This window comes from Pecten maximus, chromosome 1 (assembly GCF_902652985.1).
Source record: "Pecten maximus chromosome 1, xPecMax1.1, whole genome shotgun sequence".
Lineage (NCBI taxonomy): Eukaryota > Metazoa > Mollusca > Bivalvia > Pectinida > Pectinidae > Pecten > Pecten maximus.
The window spans coordinates 59,011,895-59,024,437 of NC_047015.1; the positions used below are offsets into that span (position 1 = coordinate 59,011,895).

The 12,543-nt window shown below is 38.4% G+C and overlaps 1 protein-coding gene across 1 annotated transcript in view; it reads right to left on the reverse strand.

Moving 5' to 3' along the window:
- The window catches only part of LOC117339529 (protein zer-1 homolog), a 33,148-nt gene that overhangs the window by 4,763 nt on the left and 15,842 nt on the right, over positions 1-12,543 (reverse strand). The window contains exons 5-7 of the mRNA XM_033901186.1: positions 11,895-11,968; positions 987-1,034; positions 14-81 (exon numbers count right to left, since the gene is read on the reverse strand). Coding sequence (XP_033757077.1) covers positions 14-81; positions 987-1,034; positions 11,895-11,968 — 190 coding nt within the window. The remainder of the gene's footprint in view (positions 1-13; positions 82-986; positions 1,035-11,894; positions 11,969-12,543) is intronic.

Here is a 12,543-nt window from a genome sequence, read left to right on the forward strand (position 1 = left end):
TATCTATATATACCAGTATAATGTCATCAGATCCTCTGTCATGAGATTTTTTCTCAGCTCCGGCACTTCAGACAGGTTTGCCTAAAATCAGTAAACAAGAATGTGATGTTCAAATGAGCCTTCAAAACATAAATACATGTAGTGTTAACGTTTTGATAACAAAAATAATAATCATACTGAGTATTGCTAAAGCAATACATGTCCCTTGGTGGTCCACACTAGCCATCACACTGTAATGATTTATATAGATGATAAAAATAGTAACAGTGACCTTGACCTAACAAAACTGAAACTGAAAATTGTCAGGATATCATGGCCCTAATTAGTGTGGGAACGATGTTGCTCACAAGGAACTTTCTAAAAATAGTAACAATGAAATTGACCTTTACCCAAAACCCTTAAACTCAAACTTGTCCCAGATATCATTGTTCTTAATATCAAATTGCCTGAAGTTTGATCTAAACATGTCAGGGAATAAAGCTGCTAGAGTACTGACAAACTTTGGTGTTATGTATGTACAAGATGGAGAGGAAATGTCTGGTCCCTGAGTCTCACTGCTAGAGTCTGACAAACTTTGGTGTTATGTATGTACAAGATGGAGAGGAAATGTCTGGTCCCCGAGTCTCACTGCTAGAGTACTGACAAACTTTGGTGTTATGTATGTACAAGATGGAGAGGAAATGTCTGGTCCCTGAGTCTCACTGCTAGAGTCTGACAAACTTGGTGTTATGTATGTACAAGATGGAGAGGAAATGTCTGGTCCCCGAGTCTCACTGCTAGAGTACTGACAAACTTTGGTGTTATGTAATGTCTGGTCCCCGAGTCTCACTGCTAGAGTACTGACAAACTTTGGTGTTATGTAAGTACAAGATGGAGGGAGAGGAAATGTCTGGTCCCCCAGTCTCACTGGAAGGGGACACATTATAAAATGTGTATCAGATAAACTCAGAAATGTACCTTTTTGATTAAAGTTATCAATAACTTACCATTAATCCTGTCATTTTCTTCAATAATCCATCTTGTTTGGCAAATGTCTGTAAGTTAACAAGGATAACATAAAATATCTGGTGACATCTGATGTTAACAGGTCAATCTAGTGACATCTGATGTAGTATGTTAACAGGTCTATGTAGTGACATCTGATGTTAACAGGTCTATCTGGTGACATCTGATGTTAACAGGTCTATCTGGTGACATCTGATGTTAACAGGTCTATCTGGTGACATCTTATGTTAACAGGTATATCTAGTGACATCTGATGTAGTATGTTAACAGGTCTATCTAGTGACATCTGATGTTAACAGGTCTATCTGGTGACATCTTATGTTAACAGGTCTATCTAGTGACATCTGATGTTAACAGGTCTATCTGGTGACATCTGATGTTAACAGGTCTATCTGGTGACATCTGATGTAGTATATTAACAGGTCTATCTGGTGACATCTGATGTAGTATGTTAACAGGTCTATCTAGTGACATCTGATGTTAACAGGTCTATCTAGTGACATCTGATGTAGTATGTTAACAGGTCTATCTAGTGACATCTGATGTTAACAGGTCTCTCTGGTGACATCTGATGTTAACAGGTCTATCTGGTGACATCTTATGTTAACAGGTATATCTAGTGACATCTGATGTAGTATGTTAACAGGTCTATCTGGTGACATCTGATGTTAACAGGTCTATCTAGTGACATCTGATATTAACAGGTCTATCTGGTGACATCTGATGTTAACAGGTCTATCTGGTGACATCTGATGTAGTATGTTAACAGGTATATCTAGTGACATCTGATGTAGTATGTTAACAGGTCTATCTAGTGATATCTGATGTTAACAGGTCTATCTAGTGACATCTGATGTTAACAGGTCTATCTAGTGACATCTGATGTTAACAGGTATATCTAGTGACATCTGATGTAGTACGTTAACAGGTCTATCTAGTGACATCTGATGTAGTATGTTAACAGGTCTATCCAGTGACATCTGATGTTAACAGGTCTATCTGGTGACATCTGATGTTAACAGGTCTATCTAGTGACATCTGATGTTAACAGGTCTATCTAGTGACATCTGATGTTAACAGGTCTATCTGGTGACATCTGATGTAGTATGTTAACAGGTCTATCTAGTGACATCTGATGTTAACAGGTCTATCTAGTGACATCTGATGTTAACAGGTCTATCTGGTGACATCTGATGTTAACAGGTATATCTAGTGACATCTGATGTAGTACGTTAACAGGTCTATCTAGTGACATCTGATGTTAACAGGTCTATCTGGTGACATCTGATGTAGTATGTTAACAGGTCTATCTAGTGACATCTGATGTAGTATGTTAACAGGTCTATCTAGTGACATCTGATGTTAACAGGTCTATCTAGTGACATCTGATGTTAACAGGTCTATCTAGTGACATCTGATGTTAACAGGTCTATCTAGTGACATCTGATGTTAACAGGTCTATCTAGTGACATCTGATGTTAACAGGTCTATCTAGTGACATCTGATGTAGTACGTTAACAGGTCTATCTAGTGACATCTGATGTAGTATGTTAACAGGTCTATCTAGTGACATCTGATGTTAACAGGTCTATCCAGTGACATCTGATGTTAACAGGTCTATCTGGTGACATCTGATGTTAACAGGTCTATCTAGTGACATCTGATGTTAACAGGTCTATCTAGTGACATCTGATGTTAACAGGTCTATCTGGTGACATCTGATGTAGTATGTTAACAGGTCTATCTAGTGACATCTGATGTTAACAGGTCTATCTAGTGACATCTGATGTTAGCAGGTCTATCTGGTGACATCTGATGTTAACAGGTATATCTAGTGACATCTGATGTAGTACGTTAACAGGTCTATCTAGTGACATCTGATGTTAACAGGTCTATCTAGTGACATCTGATGTTAACAGGTCTATCTGGTGACATCTGATGTTAACAGGTCTATCTGGTGACATCTGATATTAACAGGTATATCTAGTGACAACTGATGTAGTATGTTAACAGGTCTATCTGGTGACATCTGATGTTAACAGGTCTATCTGGTGACATCTGATGTTAACAGGTATATCTAGTGACATCTGATGTAGTATGTTAACAGGTCTATCTGGTGACATCTGATGTTAACAGGTCTATCTGGTGACATCTGATATTAACAGGTATATCTAGTGACATCTGATGTAGTATGTTAACAGGTCTATCTGGTGACATCTGATGTTAACAGGTCTATCTAGTGACATCTGATGTAGTATGTTAACAGGTCTATCTGGTGACATCTGATGTTAACAGGTCTATCTGGTGACATCTGATGTTAACAGGTCTATCTAGTGACATCTGATGTAGTATGTTAACAGGTCTATCTAGTGACATCTGATGTTAACAGGTCTATCTGGTGACATCTGATGTTAACAGGTCTATCTGGTGACATCTGATGTTAACAGGTCTATCTAGTGACATCTGATGTAGTATGTTAACAGGTCTATCTAGTGACATCTGATATTAACAGGTCTATCTAGTGACATCTGATGTTAACAGGTCTATCTGGTGACATCTTATGTTAACAGGTATATCTAGTGACATCTGATGTAGTATGTTAACAGGTATATCTGGTGACATCTGATGTAGTATGTTAACAGGTATATCTGGTGACATCTGATGTAGTATGTTAACAGGTATATCTAGTGACATCTGATGTAGTATGTTAACAGGTCTATCTGGTGACATCTGATGTTAACAGGTCTATCTGGTGACATCTGATGTTAACAGGTCTATCTGGTGACATCTGATGTTAACAGGTCTATCTGTTGACATCTGATGTTAACAGGTCTATCTGGTGACATCTGATGTTAACAGGTATATCTAGTGACATCTGATGTAGTATGTTAACAGGTATATCTGGTGACATCTGATGTTAACAGGTCTATCTAGTGACATCTGATGTAGTATGTTAACAGGTATATCTAGTGACATCTGATGTAGTATGTTAACAGGTATATCTGGTGACATCTGATGTAGTATGTTAACAGGTATATCTAGTGACATCTGATGTAGTATGTTAACAGGTCTATCTGGTGACATCTGATGTTAACAGGTCTATCTGGTGACATCTGATGTTAACAGGTCTATCTGGTGACATCTGATGTTAACAGGTCTATCTGTTGACATCTGATGTTAACAGGTCTATCTGGTGACATCTGATGTTAACAGGTCTATCTGTTGACATCTGATGTTAACAGGTCTATCTGGTGACATCTGATGTTAACAGGTCTATCTGGTGACATCTGATGTAGTATGTTAACAGGTATATCTAGTGACATCTGATGTAGTATGTTAACAGGTATATCTGGTGACATCTGATGTAGTATGTTAACAGGTATATCTAGTGACATCTGATGTAGTATGTTAACAGGTCTATCTGGTGACATCTTATGTTAACAGGTCTATCTAGTGACATCTGATGTTAACAGGTCTATCTAGTGACATCTGATGTTAACATGTCTATCTAGTGACATCTGATGTTAACAGGTCTATCTAGTGACATCTGATGTTAACAGGTCTATCTGGTGACATCTGATGTTAACAGGTCTATCTAGTGATATCTGATGTTAACAGGTATATCTAGTGACATCTGATGTTAACAGGTCTATCTAGTGATATCTGATGTACTATGTTAACAGGTCTATCTAGTGACATCTGATGTAGTATGTTAACAGGTCTATCTAGTGACATCTGATGTTAACAGGTCTCTCTGGTGACATCTGATGTTAACAGGTCTATCTAGTGACATCTGATGTTAACAGGTCTATCTAGTGACATCTGATGTAGTATGTTAACAGGTCTATCTAGTGACATCTGATGTTAACAGGTCTATCTGGTGATATCTGATGTTAACAGGTCTATCTGGTGACATCTGATGTTAACAGGTCTATCTAGTGACATCTGATGTAGTATGTTAACAGGTCTATCTAGTGACATCTGATGTTAACAGGTCTATCTGGTGATATCTGATGTTAACAGGTCTATATGGTGATATCTGATGTTAACAGGTCTATCTAGTGACATCTGATGTTAACAGGTATATCTAGTGACATCTGATGTAGTATGTTAACAGGTCTATCTAGTGACATCTTATGTTAACAGGTCTATCTAGTGACATCTGATGTTAACAGGTCTATCTTGTGACATCTGATGTTAACAGGTCTATCTGGTGACATCTGATGTTAACAGGTCTATCTAGTGATATCTGATGTTAACAGGTATATCTAGTGACATCTGATGTTAACAGGTCTATCTGGTGACATCTGATGTTAACAGGTCTATCTAGTGACATCTGATGTGAGACACTTTATTTCATCAATGGACCAATGCTCACCAAAATCTAATCAGCCACTGTGGTAGGTTTGTTTGACCAATGACCACTGACATCTAATCTGCCACTGTGGTAGGTTTGTTTGACCAATGACCACTGACATCTAATCTGCCACTGTGGTAGGTGTGTTTGACCAATGACCACTGACATCTAATCAGCCACTGTAGTAGGTTTGTTTGACCAATGACCACTGACATCTAATCAGCCACTGTAGTAGGTTTGTTTGACCAATGACCACTGACATCTAATCTGCCACTGTGGTAGGTTTGTTTGACCAATGACCACTGACATCTAATCTGCCACTGTGGTAGGTGTGTTTGACCAATGACCACTGACATCTAATCAGCCACTGTGGAAGGTTTATTTGACCAATGACCACTGACATCTAATCAGCCACTGTGGTACATTTGTTTGACCAATGACCACTGACATCTAATCAGCCACTGTGGTAGGTTTGTTTGACCAATGACCACTGACATCTAATCATGCAGCCACTGTGGTAGGTGTGTTTGACCAATGACCACTGACATCTAATCAGCCACTGTGGTAGGTTTGTTTGACCAATGACCACTGATATCTAATCAGCCACTGTAGTAGGTTTGTTTGACCAATGACCACTGACATCTAATCAGCCACTGTGGTAAGTTTGTTTGACCTATGACCACTGACATCTAATCAGCCGTTGTGGTAGGTTTGTTTGACCAATGACCACTGACATCTAATCAGCCACTGTGGTAGGTTTGTTTGACCAATGACCACTGACATCTAATCAGCCACTGTGGTACATTTGTTTGACCAATGACCACTGACATCTAATCAGCCACTGTGGTAGGTTTGTTTGACCAATGACCACTGACATCTAATCAGCCACTGTGGTAGGTTTGTTTGACCAATGGCCACTGACATCTTATCAACCACTGTAGAAGGTTTGTTTGACCAATGACTCCTGACATATAATCAGCCACTGTGGTAGGTGTGTTTGACCAATGACCACTGATATCTAATCTGCCACTGTGGTAGGTTTGTTTGACCAATGACCACTGCCATCTAATCTGCCACTGTGGTAGGTGTGTTTGACCAATGACCACTGACATCTAATCAGCCACTGTGGTAGGTTTGTTTGACCAATGACCACTGACATCTAATCAGCCACTGTGGTACATTTGTTTGACCAATGACCACTGACATCTAATCAGCCACTGTGGTAGGTTTGTTTGACCAGTGACCACTGACATCTTATCAGCTACTGTGGTAGGTTTGTTTGACCACTGACATCTAATCAGCAACTGTGGTAGGTTTGTTTGACCAATGACCACTGACATCTAATCCATACTTGCCAACTTTCCCGATTTAGTCGGGAATTTCCCGATTTCAGACTCCCTGCCCCGTCTCCCGATCGTATAGATAAAGCATAGGGTATTCTCCCGATTTTGGAGAATATGTCTTGATAACCCCGTATGGAGCCCCTATTCATCTTGTTAGTTTCACTTAGCCCTATGACAGGTAACGCTTGCTGGCTGGTCAAAGACATATGTGTGGGGCATTGGTCAGTTAACTGACCTGCTCACAGACCGTAACGAAATTCTGACACTTCACCGACTGCAAGGGTGACACTACCCCGATAAATAAACTATTAATTAAAACCAATATAGCTGAGGACGCGTGGTGATTGTTTCGTAGCAGGTCGATCATGGTTGATTAAATGCTTGCAAATGGCTTCGTATACCCTTTGATGTCAAGTGCATAAACGACCTCTACTTGACAGTATATCTCGGACAGAAAAAGTGAAAATAACACTGACAATGTTATCAACGGAGTATCGAATGTGACAGATTACTTATTGAAATGTTAACTACATTTAAACTTTGGCTGATCTTTAAATAATAAGCAAAAGGATATAAATTCACAATAACGACCATTTGCCTAGTTGCCGGTAGGTAACATGTTGTTTAAATCACTGTATCATCAGCATACTTGGTATCAATTAGCAGAGACTTATTTTGGCAGAAACTTTCCCAATTCACGTTTTGAAAGACAAAAACATATCCACAAATACTCACTTTCTTAAACTAAATACTGTCTTGTTAAAAACTAAGAATTTAAGTATCACCTACAAAGCACCGAGTTGTAGGCCTATAGGCTATATAGTGAGTACTACTGCTAGTACAGCCCTTTTTATTTTTTTGTATCATTGTCTTTGTTTTAAATCAAAGGAAGCATTTGAAATTTCATTCAGATATTATATTGTTATATTGTTGCTAGAAAGTGAGATCATTGTTATAATTTGCATTCATTGACTGACATCTATCTTACAACATAGTTTTCATAACATATCTAAGTAAATACTTTTATTTAGAGTGAACAGTGAGTTAAATAATTTCCAGAAATAATTAAAAATGATGTAATTTTGCATCTATTTTTTTTGTAACTTGTTGCTTATATAATTATCTTTCCAAACTTGAATAAAAAAATCATTGGCCAAGCTTGAAATAAGTTTTTCCCCTCTTTTCTTTATTTAAGTGAGGGAAGTAAGTGTTCATGCAAGGGATTTATTTTCCAATAGCAAATTATCTCCCCTTAGTTTTTGTTTGCTAAATGTGTCGCGCGTGAAATGTGTTTTCCGGTCAAAAATGTCGCTCACACACTTTTTCCCCCATGAGAATTTTAAAAAGTTGGCAAGTATGCTAATCAGCCACTGTGGTAGGTTTGTTTGACCAATGACCACTGACATCTAATCAGTCACTGTGGTAGGTTTGTTTGACCACTGATATCTAATCAGCCACTGTGGTAGGTTTGTTTAACCAATGACCACTGACATCTAATCAGCCACTATGGTAGGTTTGTTTGACCAATGACCACTGACATCTAATCAGCCACTGTAGTAGGTTTGTTTGCTGGCTGAGCTAGCTCCATAGGTCGGGTCTCCATTAAGCAACAGTTGCTAAAGGCACATTTTTAATTTAAGCAGAACAAGGATTCATTTGAGCAAGTTCTTGGTAGGAAGGTATAAGTTGATATATGTAGCTTTTTTAATCATTAGACTTCACTTTATTGTTAATTAGATGATTTACTACTTCCCTACTTGAAAAATATATGAAAGTCTGGATGTCATTTAGAGATTGAAGAACAATACATCAGATGAAATTAGAAACCTGTAAAAACTAATTTATTTCTGATTGAAGTTTCAGTGATTCTACCCTAATTAAGACTTCTTAATATCAAAGATAGGAATTTACTTGGTACTAGAGTTTTGTAATTATGAGAAACGTAGAGTTTTGTTATTACCAAGAACTTTCCAGGTACTAGAGTTTTGTAATTACTAGGAACTTACCAGGTATTCGAGTTTTGTGATTACTAGGAACTTACCTGGTACTAGAGTTTTATAATTACTAGGAACTTACCTGATACTAGAGTTTTGTAATTACTAGGAACTTACTTGTTACTAGAGTTTTGTAATTACTAGGAACTTACCAGGTATTAGATTTTTGTAATTACTAGGAACTTACCAGGTATTCGAGTTTTATAATTACTAGGAACTTACCAGGTATTCGAGTTTTGTAATTACAAGGAACTTACCAGGTATTCGAGTTTTGTAATTACAAGGAACTTACCTGGTACTAGAGTTTTGTAATTACTAGGAACTTACCTGGTACAAGAGCTTTGTAATTACTAGGAACTTATAATTACCTTGTATAAGAACTTTGTAATTACAAGGAACTTACCTGGTACTAGAGTTTTGTAATTATGAGAAACTTACAGTTTTGTAATTACTAGGAACATACCAGATATTAGAGTTTTGTAATTACTAGGAACTTACCAGATATTAGAGTTTTATTATTTCTAGGAACTTACCAGATACTAGAGTTTTGTAATTACTAGGAACTTACCTGGTACCAGAGCTTTGTAATTACTAGGAACTTATAATTACCTTGTATAAGAACTTTGTAATTACTAGGAACATACCAGTTATTAGAGTTTTGTAATTACTAGGAACTTACCAGATATTAGAGTTTTATTATTTCTAGGAACTTACCAGATATTAGAGTTTTGTAATTACTAGGAACTTACCAGATATTAGAGTTTTGTAATTACTAGGAAATTACCAGATATTAGAGTTTTATTATTTCTAGGAACTTACCAGATATTAGAGTTTTGTAATTACTAGGAACTTACCAGATATTAGAGTTTTATTATTTCTAGGAACTTACCAGTGTTTTGTAATTACTAGGAACTTTCTGGGTACTATGTAGTATAGACCTTTGTAATTACTACCAAATTACCTGGTAATAACACTATAATTATGATTTTCATGAAAGATTGTATTACTCCATTATTGTGTTCACAAGGTCTAAGAATAATATTATTAATAAGGGCAATAACTCTGTAGGTTACTGTTGAAAAATTCCTATTTTCGAACTCGTCCTAGATCTTGACAATATCTGACTGCTTACAAAACTTTATCAAACTTGGTAGATATTTACTCAGGTTATTGTGTTCACAATGTAATTGTTGACAAACAGAGGCTAGGCACCACGGTATGGCATACAAATGCCTGTATTTATCGATTCAATATGATGTTGTTATTGTTACAAAATGATATTGTTGTCATTGTTACAAAATTATATTATTGTTATTTATAGTTACAATATGATATTGTTATTATTGTTACAATGTGATATACTGACTGACTGTCTGAGTCAACCTCTACCCTACTGACAGACTGTCTGAGTCAACCTCTACCCTACTGACAGACTGTCTGAGTCAACCTCTACCCTACTGACTGACTGTCTGAGTCAACCTCTACCCTACTGACTGAGTTTCTGAGTCAACCTCTACCCTACTGACTGAGTGTCTGAGTCAACCTCTACCCTACTGACTGAGTGTCTGAGTCAACCTCTACCCTACTGACAGACTGTCTGCGTCAACCTCTACTCTACTGACAGACTGCCTGAGTCAACCTCTACCCTAATGACTGACTGTCTGAGTCAACCTCTACCTTACTGACTGCCTGAGTCAACCTCTACCCTACTGACAGACTGTCTGAGTCAACCTCTACCCTACTGACAGACTGTCTGAGTCAACCTCTACCCTACTGACTGACTGTCTGAGTCAACCTCTACCTTACTGACTGAGTGTCTGAGTCAACATCTACTCTACTGACTGAGTGTCTGAGTCAACCTCTACCCTACTGACTGTCTGTCTGAGTCAACCTCTACCCTACAGACTGAGTGTCTGAGTCAACCTCTACCCTACTGACTGACTGTCTGAGTCAACCTCTATCCTACTGACAGACTGTCTGAGTCAACCTCTACCCTACTGACAGACTGTCTGAGTCAACCTCTACCCTACTGACTGACTGTCTGAGTCAACCTCTACCCTACTGACTGAGTGTCTGAGTCAACCTCTACTCTACTGACTGAGTGTCTGAGTCAACCTCTACCCTACTGACAGACTGTCTGAGTCAACCTCTACCCTACTGACAGACTGTCTGAGTCAACCTCTACCCTACTGACTGACTGTCTGAGTCAACCTCTACCCTACTGACTGAGTGTCTGAGTCAACATCTACTCTACTGACAGACTGTCTGAGTCAACCTCTACCCTACTGACTGTCTGAGTCAACCTCTACCCTACTGACTGTCTGAGTCAACCTCTACCCTACTGACTGAGTGTCTGAGTCAACATCTACTCTACTGACAGACTGTCTGAGTCAACCTCTACCCTACTGACTGTCTGAGTCAACCTCTACCCTACTGACTGACTGTCTGAGTCAACCTCTACCCTACTGACTGACTGTCTGAGTCAACCTCTACCCTACTGACAGACTGTCTGGGTCAACCTCTACCCTACTGACTGAGTGTCTGAGTCAACCTCTACTCTACTGACAGACTGTCTGAGTCAACCTCTACCCTACTGACTGACTGTCTGAGTCAACCTCTACCCTACTGACTGAGTGTCTGAGTCAACCTCTACTCTACTGACAGACTGTCTGAGTCAACCTCTACCTTACTGACAGACTGTCTGAGTCAACCTCTACCCTACTGACAGACTGCCTGAGTCAACCTCTATCCTACTGACTGACTGTCTGGGTCAACCTCTACCCTACTGACTGTCTGAGTCAACCTCTACCCTACTGACAGACTGTCTGAGTCAACCTCTACCCTACTGACTGTCTGAGTCAACCTCTACCCTACTGACAGGCTGTCTGGGTCAATCTTCAGTAATGAAAAAAATGGAAGTTTGTAAAACATATGTCTTAAAAGTCTGGTCACAACCTCTACCCTACTGACAGACTGTAGCAGAAGGGGTCTATTTTTCCTTTACAAAAAAAATGGACTCAATTTCATTGATAATGAGAAAGCAAATGGCTAGCATTGTTTATAAAATTTGTTAAAGTACAAGTTTGAATTATTGTCTGTGAACAGCCATGAATCATTTTGAGGTTGGGTGCCTTTGTAGTAGCTGAGGGCCATCTCACCAAACAAGCTGTGATTGAGAGTTTAAAATAGACAAACCTGTATACAAGACATATAGATGTCCATGGCTGACGGTTCCTCCATAAAACGCTTAGCATTCTGTGGCATATCATCTACAACAAAAATGTCTCAAATAAAAATTTGTAGATCTTACATTAATAAACACCTTCCTTCGTCTCTATTAAATTGTTAATTCACTAAACTCTATGTCCACCTTTTATTTTTGTATTAAATTTTTTTTGATTTCCAGCCTTAAGAGATGGTCAAAAGTCAAAAACAAATTTCTTTAAGCCAACTTTATTACGCATGCTTATACTCAAGACGTAATATCAGTTCACTGGACACATCCTTCCTTGATCTATTTAACAGCCTTTTCAACAATGCGATTTTTACAATTTGAACAAACTGGCATTTAGTCCACAACAAGAGGCCCAAAGGGCCTTAACAGTCACCTGAGATTTGAAATATTTCGGCCAACTAAATTGACCCTTTTTGGCCCCACCCATCAGTCCTAATGAGGTCAGTCTATGAAGAGTATTTGACTCTAACATATAGTAGATATGAAGATTTTTGAAATTTCAGTCAATTTGACCCTTTTTGGCCCCGCCCACCAGCCTCTGGGGATCAACTAGGGCCAACATGTACATAACATCAAACTGTAATCCCATGATGATAATTTGAACCAAGT